We start from the raw sequence: 21,211 nt of genomic DNA on the forward strand, positions 1-21,211 counted from the left end.
GACAGGGAGAGAGGAATGTGATACAGGTGGGGAAGAGAGATGGAACAACACAGAGAGAAAAACAAGTGAACACAAATCAAATAAAGAACCATCACGGTACCTATCCAGTCTAGTGTGTGTATGTGCGCTTTCAAATGCACAAGACAAGGCCTTTTTTATTCAAACGGAACTGTATCCCATGAAACAAAACACAAAGCGCCACTGAAATAATGTCAGTTTAATTAGTGAAGTAGTTACACAAACCCACCACACGATGGCTGCAACGCCACATGTTTCCATATAGACAGTTCAGTTAAGTACATAAGGATGCCACAGTAGTGAATCCACCACCTCATCCACTCAGTTTAATCTACCCACCCTTCGTTTCTCAGTCTTCCATACCAACAGGCTTAAAAGGAAGACAAATGTCAATAAGTGTGACAATAAAGGTTTTAAAGCGATGGCTGAATGAGTAAAGCACACCAATTTGACAAAAACATCCTGAACTATCCCAAACAAACAATACAGAGCAGTAGCATCAGCAACAAAGGCAATGATTGTTGTCGATATCTTTAACATGCAGGTCTTATGCAGATTGTAAAAGGTACGCCTATTATCCATTAGTTTCAGTCCCAAATTATCACATCCAAATCATGTCAGTGGAGTTTCTGTCATGAAATCGCTCTTCCTAGGCTTCTGCTAAGATAACTGTGTAAATAAGGTTTGCTGGAACAACTGAGAAAAGAGACAAAAATTGAGCGAATCTGGTTGTAAACAAGCCCAGAGATCACCAGGCCTGGAAAGAAAGAAAGAGCAATCAGTGTTCGTCATTAAAAAATCATTACAGCAGACACAAGCAGTACAATCTCAGGGTGCCGTTCCAAAGGTAGGCAGAGAGGAAGAATGTCTACAGTATTACAAAACCCATGGATGCATCTTTGTAACATGAACAATGTGTGTATGTCAGTGTCCTGTCCAAGATGATCCCTTTGTCCTCTCTGTTGGGGTAGAGAAAGGGGGTCTTTCTGCGCAGATGTGCATAGAGAAATGCAGAGCACCCCCTGCCATGCCACCCCCACCTTCACAACAGTCACTGACAGCACCGGGGGAAACATGATTACTCTTGCAGGTAAGAGTTCAGACTGCAAGTGGCTGACGTCAATAACTGATTGTTTTGTCTTGTTCTGTTTTAATCTTTTTTTCTGAGACTGAATCTGACAAATATCTTCTCTGAGAGCAAAAGTCTCTGAATTGAATTAAAATACTGTTTTTTTTCTGTCCATTGTGGCACATTCACACTGTTGTCCAAGTAGTAAAATGGACAGATAAGTCAAAGACAGGAAACAGGAAAAACATCTGGAGGCCATTGACTGACTGGAAGTGTGCTTTTGTGGACCAGAATTAAGCTTAAAAGGCCTAAACTGAAGCCAGGGCCCAGGGTCAGAATAAAATGGGGCAATAGGTCAATGAGAGCTGGGTTGCTGACCCTGGGCTCATGGGTACTACCTTACATCTATGGTCATCCTCTTTCGAAGGCTTGCTAGGATTAACATGACCATATTAGGGGTGTCCGTTTAGAGACTTATTGACATGCACACAAATGCCCATATATTTCTTTACACACCCACAGACACAAACTATGTATCCATACTATGTATCAATACATTGGTATGATTCTGCCTTCTGTTCAGTCTGTGATTCTCCACCAAACCACTGGGAACGCCCCAGGATGGGCCGAGTTTCTGACCATAATCCATTATGACAGAGTTCCCTTTCCCCACAGGGAGAAATCCATACCAGAGAAGGGGGTTTCTGCTGTCAAATCTCTACATGTCTGGCAACCCTGGTATTAAACTCTGTGGGCCGTCCTTCATCTCAGAGAAACAGATAGTCCCTGTGGTCTCATGCTCACTGCATCCAAAACACTTTCTCCGTTCAGTGGACCTTAACATCTCAGATAGATGGAAGTATGTTGTCTTACTCCAAGTGAAGCTAGGTAGAGTTTCCGCCATTTTTGTTACACCTAGTCAGCCTTCATAGATTAGCTAGGGGTTTTAAATGTATAAGGACCTGTCATGACTTGCAGGACCACAGTGTGTGCAGATTTCTGTTTGATACTAGACCAAATACATCCAATGAAACATGATCATCATTAGAGCCTCTTGATTAGTTGACTCCTTGAATCACAGGATGGAAAAGAAAAAAGTGTTTCTTTGTCTCCTCTTAAACTGTAATACTGTAATTTGCTGTTGCACATGGAGAAGGTAGGCTTGGTTTGTGACTGGTCTTGAGTTTGCGTCTGAAGCTGTCAGTCAGGAAGAAGTTGGAGTCAGAAGATGGAGATCAGAGGTCGGGTGTGTGACAGTCACCACTGGACATGGGAAGTGTCACTGTGTGGAACATTCATGTGAGTCTCTCTTTTTCATCCTTAGTCTTTCATGTTGGGGTGTTTGTCCTCATGATGGAGTGGTGGATGTTGGACACATTGGGAGAGTGGACATGACACTGATATCCAGAGACACACACACACTCTCTCTCGCTCTCAATCTCACCCTCGCACACATACACAATAATACACACTTCCGAAAATGTATAGGTGCACAAATATTTGCACACACACACTACAAACTCAAATATTATCTTTGACACCAAGCCACTCACTGTCAATTACAGATTTGGGACAGTTACTTACAGACAGTTAAGGTAGACACCATCAAATGGACCCTTTTGTGCTTCACCGTATATTGTGTAGGATTGCATCAGATAAACATGAAAACTAGATTTCTTTTTACAACTTGATCACCCGAGTCATCCTCAGTAGTCAGTGTTTGTTTTGACCTTTCTACTGTAACCTTCTAACATTACAGTTGCTTATAAACATACTCTGGTACAGGTGAGGCTTCTACGCTGTTCATGAGTAACAACGGATGACAGAATGCAGGTAATGGGGTTAAAGCACAATTTGTGAGCACTTTCACAATCAACACTTTTAATGAGGGATATTGTTTTTCACAAACTGTTTTACCTTTAAGAAAAACGGTGTTGTGACATTATTATAATAATGTTATTATTATGATCATTTTTGTTATTATTATTCATATAATAATTATTATGCATAACTTGGTCATTGTCATAATCTCCTACCATTGATTATTGATAATTATGATATTATAATTACTGTCTTAATTATTGCATGTTTTAGATCACATCCTTTTATTACTGCATTAGTTGATTATTACTCATTCATTAATAAAGGTATAAGTGTGTGTGTTAGTCACTACTGGGGGCTCCTTGCTGTGTGAGCGTGTGCCAGTACTCCACTTTCTTTCCTGCGTGTTTGAGGCACTCAAACCAGTGCCGAAGTTTCTCTCCTTTGGCATTGATGCCCAATTCAACTCCACCTAAGAGAGAAAGACAGACAGAAAGAAAGAAAGATCCACAATACAAGCCTTCATTCACTGCTGAGTCATCAAGATGAATTCTCCTTCAAAATACCAACCATGACAATGGACTCTCATTCCGGAAGAAAGGGACAGAGAAATGAAAAACACAAAAAATAGAAGAAAAAGAAGCAAAATGGACGAAATTAAATGACAAAAAATAAAATATAATGAAAAGAGAGAGAGGAAAATATACTGTTTTCACAGTACGGTAAACAGATAGCAGTTCTCTTGTTTGTAGTGGTACAAGCATCACAGCGTGAAACCATAAACTGTATTTTACAGACAAAAGCGTTTTCCCTAGCGTGCTTGTGAGCCTCTGTGAGGAATGTTTTAGTTTGTCGGTGGACGTTTTCTTCTGTTTGTGGATCATGGGCTCCTTTGTCAAGCTCTCATGCACACGTAAATACAAACGTTATCTTTTGGAATCTAAATTACAGACTGACACATAATTGAATGCGTACCATTATATTAACATGGTTTATGGTAACGGACGTTAATTATGCCAAGCACACACAGATGCATTTGCAGTTTGTTTGCCAAGCTCACCTTCCTCTTCCCACACACACAGAAATCAATAGCATGTTTCGTGTGCCCAGGAGTGCGATCCGTGACAAACGGGTGGTAAGTGTGCAAACCATCGGACAAGAGAGAAAGACAGACAAAGGAGGTGAGGCAAACTGATGGATAGGTTGACACGGATGACGCAAGGCATGATGCGCTCACACACACACTCTTTGTGGTAAATACAGCCACCCACACAAACACATCATCCATACACACAGCACACACACAAACCTTTAACAGGCTATGCTGACCACCCCCCCCCCCACACCTCCTCTCTGTCCTCCCTCTCTTCCCCCCTCCTTCCTCTTCCTCCTGTTTGTTCTAAATGAGAGACCTTGTCCAGTCATCAATATCACTCCCACAGATTAGTGGTGACGACTGCAGTCTGTCTCTGTCCTCTCGGTATCTCTCAAATCCTCCCTCTTTTTGTTTTCTTGTCGTACGTCGCTCTCTTCCGTGTCTCTGCACCTCCCACCTTGGACACATCATCCCCTCTACAGTACATCTGACCCTTTAGGCTATCAGCCCTTTCTCTCTTATCCCCTCATCCCTTATCTCTCTATTCCTTCACATGTTCTCCTCTTTTCTATTTGTTTTCCTCCGTCTCCCTTCTCACTCCGTCTCTCTCTCTCTCTCTCTCTCTCTCTCTCTCTCTCTCTCTCTCTCTCTCTCGCTTCTTTTATTTTCACAACTGTCTCTCTTCCATTCCATTGTCCCTGTCACTTGTCATCATTGACAAGTGTGCCTCTCTCACGCTCTCCGTCATCCACTCTGCCTTTCCCCCCCTCTACTTTTCTCCACACCCAACTCTCTCTCCATCACTCTCTCTCTCTTCTCCATATCGTTAGTTTCTCAGCTGTAACATAACTAGGTCGTGTTCTTTTTGCCCCATAAGGATAGTGGTCATGAAAGAGAAGTTAGTCTGGGCTGTGTATTGGACCAATAGCTCTCCTTCTTCTCTGCAGTGGGCAATAACTCATTCTTGAGCATTATTTCAATGTTGGACCAACACACACACGTACACGCACACGCACACACACACACACACACACACACACAGAAATAAAACACTCTGATCTCAAGGCCTTGGAGCTCTCAAGATGGTGATCCATTCTCTCTATCAGTTCTGTCTCCCTCCCTTGTGCTCCACCGTTCTGTGTGTGTGTGTGTATGAGAGCCTGCCACAGCAGTTTATCTGTGGTAAAAAGCTGCATCTATCTAGAGTGTCAACAGGATGACGGATGGCGATGGAAAAAAAAACTGCTACCCTTTTCCCTTTTAAAGGCACTCTGCTTCTCCCTCCCACACGTTCCCTCTCTCACTTCTTCACCTACTTCCGCCCAACACTAATTCTCCCTCTCCTTCCACGCACTCCTCTCTGGCTCCTCTCATCTTTTCATGCATGCTCCCGCTCTCGCTCCCCCTCTCGCTCCCCCTCTCGCTCCCCCTCTCGCTCCCCTCGCTCCCCGTCTCGCTCCCCCTCACGCTCCCCCTCTCGCTCCCCCTCTCGCTCCCCCTCTCGCTCCCGCTCTCGCTCCCCCTCTCGCTCCCCCTCTCGCTCCCCCTCTCGCTCCTCTTGAATCACCCTCTATTCTCTGCCTCTCAGTACTCCTCCTCTCCTCCTTTCACTCGCTCCCTCACCTATGAAGTCGTTGCTCATTCCCAGGTCGTAGTCCCACACAGAAATCTCCAGTGTTTTCTTTGCCAGCTGGTCATGTGGAACTTCATATGCAAACTCCTGAAAAGGTGGAGAGAGAGACAAGAGAGGTATGCATTCAAGCTGACTCAGCTATATGGCTGAAAGAAAAAATATTCATGTGTATGCACACACGTGAAGACTTGAGCTTGTGAATGCATCCAAACACACGGAGACAGGAGTTGTTGAAAGTAAAGGAAAGGTTTTTGAATTGAATACATTTGTGTTTATAACATTCAACACAGTATTTCTAACTCTCTAATGATTGCAGTTACGTAAAATGACAAGTAGGATGTAATTAGGGGCTATGGATTTAGCTATTGAGCGGGTTGCCAGGTTAGTTGATTAAGAGGCTCTTCCAGATGTAGGCACGGGGGAGAGAAGTACCTCATTGAATTCAGGATTCAGAGTCTTCTTCTTGACTGTGGTTTTGTACTTGGACTTCTTCCCCATATCAGGCTGTAGTACACTGAGAGAGAGAAACAGAAAGAGAGAGAAGACGATATAAAGAGAGAAAGAGGAAAAGAGAAATTGAGGCCGAAGGGGTCAGAAGGAAAAAGTAGAAATGTAGAAAGGGTGAGTTGGAAGGAGGAGAAGAGAGGTGGAGCAAGACAGACAGGGATGTTATAACAAGACAGATGACACAGCATGGCTGTTCCAGTATGTTCTCCCTCCGACTGAATGACAACTTTCACAACCAAAGCGAAAAATCGGGCCCTCTGTCATTCACCAGGACATGAATCTGAAAATCGTGCAATGGGGGGGATGAGGGGGGCAACGACGACACACAACAGGACTGGTTAGCTCAATTCTACCCTTATTGTGAAACAAAGAATAACAGAGGCTATGGGAAGAGTCACATAAAATGCTGTTTTGAAAGTGGTGATGCGGGGGGGCGCACAGATATTTGAAAACGCGCACGTCCCAGCCAACAGCCGACAGAAGGCATCCCCCGAGGGCTGTGAGGGAGCTCATCACCATCAGCATAAATTCAAGTCAAGATGTTTTCCATCGTTGAGAGATTTCTCTGCAACCTAGGCCGCCCACCCCTGACTACGTAACTCATCGACACATGAGTAAAGAGTTTATGCCAAGGTTATGCATGCAACGAGGTTAGTGTCCAACAACACAGTATGGTGGTGGATGGGGAGAGATAGTGAGAGAGGTGGAGAGAGAGAGACAGAAAGAAAGAAACTCACACTGATCTGAAAGGAAATGATACGACATGAGATGACTATCCCATGACGAAAAAACGAGTAATGAGGTCATGGATTTATGAAAATGGGTGAATGGGAGAGAAAGCTAGGGTGAAGCTAGAGAGAAACAGAGAACAAAAGAGGGATGACGGGAAAGAGAAACAGTTACAGCCGAAAAGAAGCGAAGAGAAATAGACCTAAAAACAAACCACGTTGTGTATGTTTGTGAATTCACAAAAGTACACAAACTCTCTCTCTCTCTCTCTCTCTCTCTCTCTCTCTCTCTCTCTCTCTCTCTCTCTCTCTCTAACACACACACACACACACACACACAAACACACACGCACATAAAGATGACAGCCTGCTTAGTCAGCGGTGAAAAACAGACACTCCAGTTCTCACAAAGCTCTCTCTTGGATGTTTCTCTCCAGCCTGTAGTCCAAGAGCATTTTCATGCCTCAATATCGCAGTCCGTCTGTCTGCTACAGAGGGGGAGCTAGTCATCCATGGAGAATTAAACAAATGGGGTCTAAACGGTGATGAAAAAGCGAATTGATGTCAGCAAACCGCAACGAGGAGGAGGTGGCAGATCATTTTTGACCTATTGTGGAGTGTTTTTTTCTCAAGGCCAAATGTAATGGCACGGACATCATCTCATTATCCCCACAGTAACAGGACAGTGTGGGCCTTTGTAAAATAAGAGTGTAAGTGCCTATTTGCACACTAGAGGTCTGTTTGAATAGCATGAAATGCTTCAAACATATATATTTTTACTCATTTCAATTGGTCATTCAATACACCAGCAAAGCTGAAGTGAGTTGTCAGAGCCTGAGGAATGCGGATTCAGTTCATATGCAGACCTGCGTTATGCTACAAATGTAACTGGCTCTGGGCAGATCGCTCCACTTGGTTATTCAGTCCTCTGGTGAAATAGCTCCGGTCAGACATGGGTCGTATCTCACGTCAGACATGTGAGCGTATGTGCTTGGTGTTCTAAGAAGAATCTCTGCAGTATCTCATCAAACTGCAGACAGGTATCTGGCCTCCAGTCCACACAGTGAAATATAACATAATCTTCAGCTATCAGAATAAACTACACACACACACACTCTTGCCTTGTAGTGGTGGCCTGTTTCTTCAGTGAAACCCAGGTGCGCAAGTATGCTGCAGTGTACAAGTAAGAAACAAAGCTTGCCATCACTAACTAGGGGGGGTGCGACCAGAAAATTGCACTCAGGCATCCATAACCTTTTAGTCTAAAAAAGTTTTAAAAAACGCTCGCGCAAACACAAACAAAAACACACACACCACGTGAAAGTGAGTGTGGGCATCCAGAAGTAACATTTGTTACACTACCCACACAGTGTGAAACAGCGTGACAGGTGGGAATAGGTGCTCGATCGGATGAGAAAATGATTGCTAGCAAGTACTAGGCACTGTATTGATCCTGCGGGCTCAGTTCAGCAAACCTGGCTTCCTGTTCTGGAAAATTCCATGGACCCTTACCGGTCTTTGTCACACAAGTTTGAACTACCTGCCATGTTGATAATGAAATGTGAGTTTGGTTGGTTATCTCTAACACCTAGGTAAGACTGCCACACATGACATAGATGGAGGCTCCATAGAAACAGATGACTTTATCCAGTGTAGTTTTACAGGGAACTTTACTGAATATTATTCTAAATGTACTGGAATTATTCTGGTCATTTGGTTCAAATCTTCTTTGGATTCTAGATGGGGTTTTAGAATCTCAAGTGGAAAACTGTCTGATTCTTTGGACTGACATGTCAAGTCTAGTCGGTTGCATAGCTCTCTTTGTGGAAGTGGGAAATCAAACAAACGGCAGACACAAACACCTACTCCCAGCAGCCACAACATTGCGCCTCTGACACACCTCAGAGTGTTAAAAGAGGCAGGCAGAGAGAGAGAGATAGAGAAATGCAGATGAAATTCAAGCTTAAAAAGAAAAGAAAAAAAGCTTCTAGTACGTCACCCGGTCACACTCATCATCCAGTGCTTGTCACAAGGAAAGGCAAAAAGAAACAGAGACAAAAAGAGATAGACTCCATAGAAAAGAGGGATACAAAAAGAAAAAAAAACAGACAACCTCTTAGGTGCACAACTAGCATGCCATAAGCTCTATCTCACCATACATCAAAATGGGCTGATAAGGGGCTCAGAGCTAGGTTTAAATAACAGCTACAAATCAATACTTTGGAGAAAAGGAGAGAGAGATGGAGAGATTAAAAGGTAAGAAAAGAGAAACAGTGAAAGAAAAACACCTCCAAGGTCTGCCAGGAAAGTCTGGTCTCTTCATTTGCGTCCCGACAACAGGAAGTCAATACATTTAAGTCACATCACCTCCTGTGCTGTCACAGTGTGTCTCCTGGTCTCGTTACAGTATGTTCTCTCACAGTTTTTCATGCCCTCAGGAGGTGAACTGCCACCCAAAAAACTGGCTCAGGTGCACCCATGCCTTTACTCACATTTTGACAAAGGGGTCAGAGTAGCCGTTGGAGTCCATGGCGGCAAGGTGGGCGCAGCGCACGATGCCCACAAGCAGGCTGTTTTTCTCTGTGCTGTAGCACAGTGACACCAGAATACGGCCACGCTGGGGGGTGAGGGGATGGGGGAATTGGCAAGATGAAGTGGGTGGGATTGGAAAGGATGGGTGGGTGGGTGGGGAGGTGGTGCAAAATGATGGACACACATAATTAACCCTAACCCAACTTTATTGCACAAATAATTTGTACCATGCCTTGGATGTCATTACTTTAACAACCTACAGTAGATGTATGTATGGAAGCTAATTGCAAGGCCATCATTAAAGCAAAGTCCAGAGTTCAGAAGGCCTTATCGACTCAACACCATCCATATGACTGTCGACTGTGGGCAAACAAAGTGTTGATATGAATACTACAGTCTCAAGGCTCACCTCCTCTTCTGCTACAGGGGCTCCCTGCTCTACGGCTTGGTTGTTACTCTCCTTGTTCTGAGAGAGAGAGATAAAGAGATTGATACACCGAGGGACAGAGAGAGGAACGATATTGACAGAGCAAAAGACACAGTGAGAGAGAGAGGAGAGAGAAGGGTAGAGTGAGAGAGAGGATGGTTTACATCAATATACACACAATCTGACCGCATGTATCTAGCATGTATCTAGCCAATGGCTATAACATTTACACACAATATGATACAGAAAATGAAATTAATCTAGGCCACAAGCAATTACTCGCTCATGCATTATGAGATCCATGCCATATTGTTGGTACACCAACACAAACACCCACTTGCACTCGGGCACACACAAACACACACACACACACATACACACAAACACACACACACACACAGAAACACTGACACACACACACCACCTACCTGTGCAATTCTCTCCAAGCCCATGTTATACCTCTTGCTTTCTCCCTCCTTCAATTTCTTCAGAGGCACTCGCACCTCACCGATAAACTCGTTGCGGCCGAGACGGTCCATGTCACACACGCAGAGCCTGAGCACACACACACACACACACACACACAGGGGGGAGAGGCACCGTGAAGTCAGCTTTGGTTAAGCCTTGGGTCTATAAATTCTCTGCCAGCCAAGTGTGTGTGTGTCTGTTTGGGTCAGAAAACTTTCCATGTCATGGCTCTGTGAGATATCTGAGTGTGTGTAAGTCCATATTTCCTCAGGGGTTCTAATCACCGTCCACCATCTGCAGCAGCGTGCCATCGTCCCAAATTCAAGAAGTAAACACTGTCACTCATAAAACACATCTATGTACCCTGAGCTGTGAATACCTGTATACTGCAGCGTCAGTAAAGCACATTTCAAAGTTACCCCCATGATCTTGTGATAAGGTGGTTTCCAGAACAAACTCTCTCCATATAAAAATAAATGAACAGTAGGAGGACCTCCGTAGTATCTGGTCTCTCATGAGCTCCTTGGCTCGGACTTTGAATAGCTTTCCCCTGTGGGACTGTGTGGGGGTGGAGGTGACACTCTGTCACAACACACTCTCTCTTTTTTCTCTCCTTCTCTCTTCCTCTGCTGTCTTCCTTTTCACAAACACACCAGCTCCAGACAGTTAGTCATACCGTCTGTGTGTGTGTTAGTCAGAGAGAGAAAGACTGTGTATGTGTGTGAAAGAGATAGCTAATATGTGCCTGTGTTTGAGTCTTTGTGTGTGCACTGTGCACTGTTCCCAGAATGCCGTGTGTCAAACTGACATGTGCACGGGTGATGAAGAAGAATATCACACCTTGCACTGTCAATCTCACCCCCCCACTCACCCACATGTGCTATCCATATGGCACACACCCTCCACCTTAACCCAATTAGTTAAATCTATCTTAGTCACATGCACTGCACTGACAGACCAATTCTTGTGTATTTGGGTGAAAGCTAGCTGAATTACCATCAGTGTATTCCATACCCATCCATCCAAGGTGACTCAGATAACATAGGGAGTTTAAAATAAACACACTGTAATATATTAATTAAGATTTATGTGATCATTTTTCCCCATCAATATTAACATCTAAATTATAACACATCTAAATATAGCTTGGCTCTTAAATCTCTTGGATTACTTATCACTGAGGAAAGTCCATTAAAGAATTTGATGGAGAGATAGAGGGAGGGATGTAAGACAGGAAGGAAAAGAGGAGGTAAAGAGTACAGAGAACTACCACGGGACGTGGTGGCGATGGCGGCTGCTGATTTTGTCGAAAACGTCTCGTCCGGCTTGTTTCTCAGCCAGATAGGGTAGACCACTTTCTCTGATTGACAGTGTGAAAGTAACACCAGTGATAGAGTCTGGATAGTTCTTTTTGCACGAAACGATCCACAATAAGGCCACAATATGTTCTCAGACATCCTGAAGTATATCTTCTTTGAGGTATTTCCATCTGTGAGACATTTCCCTTGGGCAGGGTTCTATATATAATTCTCAATGCACTATGCTTGCAAGTATAGTGGAAGGACCTTCTCTCTACAAAAATGGACTCAGTCCCTATGAGATATACCTCAGATGGCAGCAATATTCTGAAAACAATCACAGTTTTTTCACAGATCACAAAATAAGATGTTTGTTTTAATCTGCTTTCTGACTGAAAGGATTGGGATTCAAAGCTTTCAAAAGAAAAAAGACCCCAGAGCAGTGGGGCGGACCCATCGTGAATGTGTAATAGTCTGAAGTGTCACATTCATACACAAAAACACAAATAAACTGGTAGTGGATAGTGGCGATTATTTTTACAGCATGTTGAGGCTGCAACTTTATGCCAAATTTCCATCAAATTTGCCCCCAACTGAGACACATCTGTGTGGGTGTATAAATGTGTGAATATTTCAAACAGCCTACTGCAACTGTACAACCACCAGTACTGGTCAAATTATTCTGATTACTGATGAAAGACGGCAAAAAAAGAGGCTTTACTGAAGGTTGTTCAAGTCTTACCTTCTAATCAAAAACGGATAACCTGGCCATCCTTCAGACAACATATTTGAAACTCCCACTACCTTATACTCTCTAATTAAGTATCAATGTTGACCAGCATCCATGGGATCGGAGCCCACCATATGGTTCACAAATTCAGTTTGCAGCATATTCGATCATGTTCCACACACATGCACACACACACACACACACACGCACGCACACACACACACGCACACAAATTCTCTGCTTATCTGCCTCACTGCACTACTCATTTTCCCCAGAGTGTAAAACCTGCTGTTTAACCACCGTCCAATTCTTCAGCTCCAGAGGCTCAAGGCTGCTCCTTGGAGAGAGGCTGAATCTGAGCAACACCTGCCCACTTGGAGGTGGGCTTTTTGAGGGCCAGACCCCCCCCCCCCCCCCCCTCCATCCCCATTCCTCAGGTCATGTGTGGTGGATATTTTAGGTTAAATGTGTTTTAATAGTGTTAAAATGTTAAAGCTCCTTTGTTCATTGATAAAGGACAGCCAGTGACTAGCTTTATCTTGTAGTAAATGAAGTCTGATTGTCTTAAGGTATTTATGAACTGAGGGGAAGTTCTGGAAAGGGTTGATTGATGAAGCTGCTTTGAACTCTTGGCCATAGAGATTCTTCCTGTGTCACTGTTTGTATTTAATTCATTATTGTTTGAAGATGACCACACAAAGGACAGTTGACTATTTGACTGGCCAACTCATGTAGCTTTACTATCTCTTGATCTAGAGAGAAATGGAACATCAAAGAACTTTGGGAAACCAGGTCTTGAGGCTCTATTGTTTCAACTGTCACTGAATAGTGTTAGCCAATCACAGAGACAGCTACATTGATTGATTGACCGTATAGCATGACCATATGTATGAGTTTATATAAGGCAGTGAGTATGTGATGTTCTTCACCACTCTCTCGAACGACTCTATTATAGGTGTTCTTCGTTACGACTGGTCATAGAGTACTCTGTTTGCGAATGTACTGTACGGAATAAATCAATTGTATTACGCCGGCATCTTGACTATTCAAACTACACAGTACCGTCAGAAATTTCCTTCACACATGTCCCACTGGTGTGATGAAGCTAGGCACAGAAGGGGCCTGGCTGGGGGGCTAAGCATTACCACAGGGTGCCCTTCCAGTGTCCGTTTCCCCACACTATCCACTTGTCTCTGTCCCTCTCCCCTTCTCTCCTGTCTCCCTCTTTCCTTCTCCTTTCTCTTTCCCCCTCTCCTCTCTCCCCCCTTCTCTCTCTCTCTCTCTCTCTCTCTCTCTTTCTCTCTCTCTCACACACACATTTCTCACTCACTTCATCCCCATCTCTGTGATTCCAAGCTTTTATATTTAATCGCGTAGAATACCCGGTACATTCTTTTTTCTCCCTCCTTCCCTTTCCATCCACCATATCCCTCCCTCCTGTCCACTACATTTTGGCAACTGTTGTTCTGTTACTCCCTCCTACTTGTCACTCTGTATCATTCACTCTTTCCTCCTCCTGTGTCTCTTTTTCTCAATCTCTCCATCTGAAGCTCTCTTCCAGAGCCCCCATGCGGGCGTGTAATGAGGGTGTGTGTGTGTGTGTGTCTGTTGACGTGTTTGGGTTGGAAGGATGTGGGCGGGTGCGTGCGTGTTTGTGAGCAGGTGGTGCTGGTGTGTATGGAGGGGGGAGGTGGGGGACACACATGGCTTTGCTGTCCAGCAGCTGACCTTGACAAGAAAGCTCGAGGACACACACCTGTCTGTCTGTCTTTGTGCCTCCAGCATGGGTTGTGTGATAACTTTGTGACCAGGGATGTGTGTGTATGTACGTGTGTTCCTGCATTTATTCTAATCCTGTCCACATGTGCCCTACTGTACTATCTTCTGCAAAACATACACACACATACACAAACTCTCCCACATGCTCAAACCAAGGTTAAGACTGCAGCCGAGTTTTGGCCACAGTGAGCCATGCTTGACCTCAATCACTTCAGTACCCATATTTAGAGCTCTTTGTGAATGAGCGGGTGGAGACTCTCAAACAAAGCCAAAACCTGAGCAGTTAATGCATCAAACGCTAATGGAACACTTGGCCATTGTTCCTGGCCTGAATAATGAATAGGCCAAGAGGGCCTTCTGGGAATTGTAGGCAGCTGTTTCAGCAAGGGCCCTTGGGGACTTTAAATCGGATCCCTTGGATAACAAGCAGGCAAATAATTATTTTTGGGAATTGTAGGCAGTTTGGCCGTGCGTGTGGGAGTTGTAGTTTTTTACCTGAGTGTTTTAGTGGTCATGTCGGCAGCTGTGATGCCATGGTACATGAGGGTCTCGCTCCACACAGGGTTCAGGGTGTTCTTCAAGGTCTTTGTCCTCAGCTTATTGGCCTAGAGGAGACAAGCAACGGGGGACAATGTGAGGAATGAGAGAAAGTGATGGAGGGAAAGCACCAGAACAGAGAGAGAAAGAGACAGTGTAACAGTGTATAGAGGAGAGCCGATGAGAATGAGGAAAGAAGGAAAGCTGTAGATCAGGTAGAGAATTGAATGAGAAAAAGAGTTGGAGAGAGGGGACACAGGGGGGAGTGTAAGAAAGAGAGTGTGAACAGATTGGGGGGGGGAAAGAGAGAGAGAAGTAGAGAGGAGAAACTTCATTTATCTCTTCCCTCAGGAAATGCAGGCATCTGCTCACCGACTTTGTAGAGGAGGATGAGAGGACAAGAGGCTTCCCCCGACTCACCTGCCCGTCTGTCTCAAACAACCTGTCGCCAGCGTGCCCAAAACAAGCCCCACTACGCTAGCGCAGCACATCGGTCAATTAGCCTGCGCTAACAGAATTAGCATGAGAAATCAAAGCATTCCAAAACAGAAATGCCTGACACTCGCTTCCCTACAGTGTGTCATCTTCTCCTCAATGAATGACTGAGGAGGAGTTAGCACTCACTCGCTGACTTGCTCCCACAGAGCTACCTATCAGGATGTCAATCCTGTAGCTTTTAGTTTTAGTTTTTGCATAGAGCTTTTATTTTCTCCCTCATTCAACTAGCATATTTTTTCTCTTTGAAGCTGAAAACCAGGCATGCATTCACAGTTTTTATCCCCAATACACACACACAGAAACACACGCACACACACACACAGCTGAGCGAGCAGGAGTGTATACTCTCAGGGCTCTGTGTAGCACAAGCCGAAATTCAGAGTCCGCGGGCATTTGTCAACACCCTGGTGCTCCGTAGCTAATTACCTCTCTCTCTCTCTCACTCCCTCCGTCTCTCTCTCTCTCTCTCTCTCTCTCTCTCTCTCTCTCTTGTCCCTGGCCCACTCTCACTCCCTCTTCTTCGCCTTACCTCACATATACACCCTTCCTTTCTCGCTTTTTCTCTGCCCTCCTGTCCGTCTACCCTCTGTTCTCAAACCTAAATCATTGCCGACATTCAAACATCCATACTCTCTCTTTCTTTCCCGCTCTCTCTTTATTCTCCAATAATTACATATCCTCCGCCCCCTAATATTTTATCAGTAGCCCTCTCTCTCCCTTTATCCTCCTCTTCCACCTCCCCTCCCCCCCACCCTCCCCCCCACCCTCCCGTACATGGCTTTTCTCGAATGGACCTCTCTCTCTTTCACACTTTCTCTCTCCCAGGATCCCAGTGCTGGTAAGGAATGCGTGTATGTGAGTCAGAAATCTCATTCTCCATGCACTATGCATTAGGATGAGTGACGGCATAGACAGCGAACAGATGAGAACACCAAGTCAAAATACCAGAACACTGAGACACCGGCAGACGCTTGCTGATTGGCTGTGCTCTGTGTGTGTGAGCGAGCGAGCATGTGGGGAGGATGGTACGTGTGTGTACATGCGTAACTGTGAGTGAACCATGTGTGCATCTGTAATTACCAATGAGTCTGCCGCTGTGTGTCTGTGAGTTATTGTGGGCAAACGTGCGTTCATAAGAGGCTTTGTGACAACGGTGTATGCGTACGCCACACGGTGAGTGAGAAGACGTGTCTAAGAGCAGGTGTGGGTCTGTCCTTGCTAGTCACGCTCTCGCTGCAGTGCTTGAGTGTGTTTTACGTCACATTCATGCATTTTGTGGACTATTATATAAATACCTGTGTGTGTGTGTGTGCCTCGTGCCTCCCAGTCACATGCTCCCACTCCTGGGTACACCGGACCCGTGTGGTCGATATTTGCCAAACAGACGTTTGTGGCTACTTGTGTGCAAGCTGACGTTATATCCCCCCACCCCTCTCTTTCTCCCCCCCAACCCCTCGTCTCCCCCCCCCCCCCCCCCATCCACACTCGTCTGTTGACGTGAGCCGTGTAACAATCCTTGCTGTTTCCATGACAACCACCTGCTGCTGTCCTCCCCTCATCTCCCCCCCATCCCTCTGCTCCCTTTCGACACTGTGTTGGTATCCCAAGGTCATATTGGGTCACACGAATAAAGAGAGATAGTGACAGAGATAGGAGCGTAAGGCAATAGAAAAAAAGAGCGAGAGGTAACAAAAGAAGGCAACAGAAAGGGGGATGTGGGGAGTGGAGTGGGGGAGTAAATGGGTGGTGGGATAGGGAGAAGGGGTGGTGTGGTGGTCAAAATGTTTCTATAGTGTTTTTCAGCGCTGGGCCCACAGCCTAATTTTTCCCATGTTGATGTGTCCTGTCTGAATCTGTTCCTGCATCATTTCGCATCATCTTCGGTTGAAAATGGCTGACAAAATGTCTCCCACCTGAGGAGAAAATAAGTAAATGTGCATATTCTTCCTGCCAAGTTCTAAAACTCCTTAGTGTCTGTCTGAAATAGCTTACCATCAAGCTGCATGGAACGACTCGCTACCATGCAGAGCCCCTATAGCACATTGGCCAATTTCAATTCCAAAAATCGAGTACAACATCAGAAAATCACAGGGAAGATGTGGTCAACGGGATACACTTGAGGCAATACAGTCATGTGTCTTGCTTCTTTCACTTTGTGCTGTTTGGGAGATGGGTTTTAAGAAAATAAATGGGCAGTTGGAAGTGGAAATGGAAGCTTTGGCCGGGGCGTGGAACCCTCGGGGCCCTACAGTGAGTGTGTAGCGTTGACGGATGTTGGGATGGGGTTGCCATAGTGACCTTGCTAGCCCCCGGCAGGAGATGTAGCTTGACGTATGGATCTGCCAGTCCGTTGGAGTCCATGGCCTTCAGTCCCTGTGGAGACACAAACAAACAAGACCAGGTTAAAAGTTGAGCGTTCATAATTCATCATAGTACATACATGACACAGAGAACATCATGTTCTTTATCTAACAAAACATGTCCAATGTTTCTTTCGATAGCACAGGAGAACACTCACACCCAACCTTAGCGTCACTCAAAAGCCTATTGCACACTGGTGCAGCTGAACACTCACTGGTTGTGTTTACCATGCGCCACATTCTAAAATTAGCTTGCTAGCTAGCTCATGTTGCGTTAATACTTTACACGTTATATCGCCAAGGGGATAGAGTGAGTGTCGCTGCAATGTGAGAGGTTCAAGCGGTTTCCTCTTTGCCCCTCTTTTGTTTTCGAGGCTTGGCTCTGAGTTTTGGGTTCTACTTAAGCCTGCCTCCGTGGGTAAGACAGGGCGGAGGGCATTCAACGTGAGCCAAAGGCTGGCTGAGTGGATGAGGCTTAAGCTTGCACTTTGATTCCTCTCTCTCTCTGCGTTGGGGGATATGTTTGTAGCTCAGTCTGGTATTGTACTGAATGGGCGAAATGTCAAGCTTCAGATTAGCTCGTTTTAGCATCGATGGAAAAAAATTGACTATTTTAAACACATGTTTTTTTTATAGTCTGTGCGTTACATTGTGAGGCCCAAACTAAGGAGCGAAACAAGTTTTAAACAGTCTTAAAAGATTAACTTAAAAATGTAGTTTAAAAATCTAATAGCATGATATCCATAAACTGGCCTTCTCAAGACTAATTCATACCAAGGGTAACAAGAGTGGTGCTTACCTTTGCTTTGTGGATGGTGCAGTGTAGACAGTTGTTTTCTTGATCAAAAAGCAAGTTAAATTCCAGTGTGCCCAAGTAAGCTGAAAACACAACGATCGATTTCTGTCAATATGGCTCTGAGCACACAAACCTGATTTCACTAAAGCCAACACACGCATGAATGAACACAAGTACAGGGATTTCCAAATCCGCACCAACGCACACAAACACACCCACACACATGTGGTATCAGCCTTAAGTTGCATACAGGGCTACGTGTCTTTTAGACACTCACTTCAAAAACATTCCATTTATGAATTGATCTGTCGTGTTTCATCATTCGGGGAAAATGAACAGAAACTTATAGGCTGAATTACATGATTCTAGGACACTCACATAAATCACAAGGGCGCTGTTTCAGAGACTGAGGTTGTGACTAAAGCACTGGAAAGACGCTCGACTCAGTATGACAAGGCAAATGCAGGCAGCATGGAGGAGAGATGTACACAGAAACTCGCACTGACACAAACAAGAAAAACAACCTCTGAACTCTCAAATCGGGAGGGGGAGTTTTAAATTGGGCCAAATTGCTCAATGACTTGTCCTTCACATCAGGGTTTAAATTACAGGGGGGTTTGGGGGGTTTGACCCCCTTAATTAAGACTTGGACCCCCCCAAAAGAGGTGAAAACCACAGGTCGGGGGGGTCGATACAGTTATATATCGTTCTTACCTGTAATCGTAACCCCGCCGATTGTCATTGTATAATTCGCACTCTGCTTCACATGCTCTATGCATACTACATGTTACTACAAACTCTAATGTTCGTGGAACACAAAATTACACAAAACCGCCACAAAGATGGCACACTCATGTACGCTACCCCTCTCCCTTGACTCACTGTCTTCATCGTCCGAGTCTTGCCTCTCGCCCTCATCCTCTTCCCTCTTCTCCCTGTCCCTGTCTCCTCCAACTCCTCCAAACTCAACCATCCCATTGTTGTCCTCCTTCAAGATCTTCTTCTCGCGTGGCGGGGGCGGCGTGCAAGGGTAGTCGTGGAAACGGGGGAAGAAATCCGAGATCTGGGGTATGGGCATGATGGGCCCTGGGCACACGTTGATGGCAAAGTGCTCCTGCATAGAGATCTTGACGGGCGAGGGAGGGGGCGGGTTGGCATGGTGAGGGGCGGGGGGGGAGGAGGAGGAGGAAGAAGGGGGCACTACCAGGTGAGAAGAGGAGGAGGCAGGGGGCTGGTGGTTGTTGTTGTTGATGGGGGGGTGAGTGGGGGGGGCAAAGTGCGAGTGCGGTGGCGGGGCCTTGGAGACGCTCATATGGACCGCTGGGTGGAACTAGGGATGGAAGGAAGGAGAAAAAACAGAGTGAGAGACAAAGGAGGGGGATGGATTGATGGGAAAAAAGAAGAACAGAGGGGTGAGATCATAAGCCAAACGACAGACCCTTCCAAACACTTCCATTTTTATTAAAGTCAAGTAACATGTGTTGGATTGTTTTGACCTAAAATCATCCGTAGCGGGAGATGTGGACAAATTCCAATTACATGATTCAAAAAACCTGAATGGAACCATGAAGATATACTTTTCTCAATAGTTCAAATGGAATTTGAGAGTTTTATCAGTCTAGCTCATCCTTTGGGATGCAATGGAAGTCAACTCATTGTTCGTTATGGTTCATTTTGACGTGGTTTGGAACCGAAGCCTCCTGTCTCCAAGCCCCCCACGTTAAGCTTCAACAAAGAAATAGACCCACGACATCAAAGCACTTAATGAATATTCATTATCAGCAGAATATTGTTTCAAAGTATTAACCCTATATCCCTTTTTACTATACACACTCCTCCACTAATCCTCCTTTTATCACTCTCTCTGCCCCCCCCATCTCTCATCTTCAAAACCCTTGAGCAATATTTACATAACGCCACTCAAAATCCTATACCACACTTCCTAGTAATGGGTACAGATACTGCAGACAGTCATACTGTAAGAGTTTGCAAATGATAATTTTTTCAAACATCTTTATATAATGACTTGTAACAGAAACTGTCTAGTACATCACACAAATTGGTTGGCAAATATTATAAATCACACGTACACACTAACACACACCAGCACACAAACATCTGAGACACTTCTGAGGAGTTTCAAAGCAAGACAACGTCTACCCTCAATCAGCAGCCCAATGTGCTTTAGTACCAGTCATCAATGCAGAGCAATGATTCAATAGTAAAGACAGTCATTTACTCAGAGCCACTCTCTCTCTCTCTCTCTCTCTCTCTCTCTCTCTCTCTCTCTCTCTCTCTCTCTCTCTCTCTCTCTTTCTCTCTCTCTGTCTCTCTCTCTGTCTCTCTCTCCATATATATATATATATATATATATATATATATGTACATCCTTGTCTCTGGTCTGTTTCCTTCGACACACACACACGCATGCTCTAGTGTGATTCCATACACTCAGACACTCTCACTCGCCAGATGGACACAAAGATACAAACCATCTTACATCCAGGATCTTCTTAGAACACACACACAGACACATATGTACACACACACACACATGGACAAGCAAACACAATCTCATTGATTGAAAAACATTGTCCGCACAAACTCACTGGCTTGTCTGCACGTGCGCACTTACACATACAGCCCACAGGTACGTCGCAGACGGTCTCACTCACAGCACTTTGTGAACACACACACATATGTACGTACACGTACCCAGTGACAGTCTTCATCTGTTCCAGCGCTCCATCGTGTCTGTTCTTTCGTTCTCTGTCTTTTACACACTGTGGAGAGAGCAGAGCTGCTCCAAGTCAATATATCCTCCCCTCTTCTCTCTCTCCCTCCCTCCCTCCCTCTCTCTCTGTGGCTCCCTCACTCTGCTCCTCAGACCCTCCCTCCCTCTCTGTTAGTTGTG

At 45.0% G+C, this 21,211-nt stretch overlaps 1 protein-coding gene across 1 annotated transcript; it reads right to left on the bottom strand.

The window, feature by feature from the left end:
* Positions 1-202: 202 nt before the first annotated feature.
* Positions 203-21,150, bottom strand: doc2d (double C2-like domains, delta). Its single transcript, XM_047044485.1, has 11 exons — positions 21,013-21,150; positions 19,180-19,627; positions 18,301-18,380; positions 17,440-17,514; positions 14,602-14,711; positions 10,260-10,386; positions 9,814-9,870; positions 9,365-9,489; positions 6,070-6,151; positions 5,628-5,724; positions 203-3,380 (listed from the first exon to the last, which is right to left on the bottom strand). Exons 2-11 carry the CDS (start codon positions 19,607-19,609, stop codon positions 3,250-3,252), a joined length of 1,314 nt encoding a protein of 437 aa, XP_046900441.1. The 5' UTR covers positions 19,610-19,627; positions 21,013-21,150; the 3' UTR covers positions 203-3,249.
* Positions 21,151-21,211: the final 61 nt, after the last annotated feature.

Source organism: Hypomesus transpacificus, chromosome 22 (assembly GCF_021917145.1).
Source record: "Hypomesus transpacificus isolate Combined female chromosome 22, fHypTra1, whole genome shotgun sequence".
Taxonomy (NCBI): domain Eukaryota; kingdom Metazoa; phylum Chordata; class Actinopteri; order Osmeriformes; family Osmeridae; genus Hypomesus; species Hypomesus transpacificus.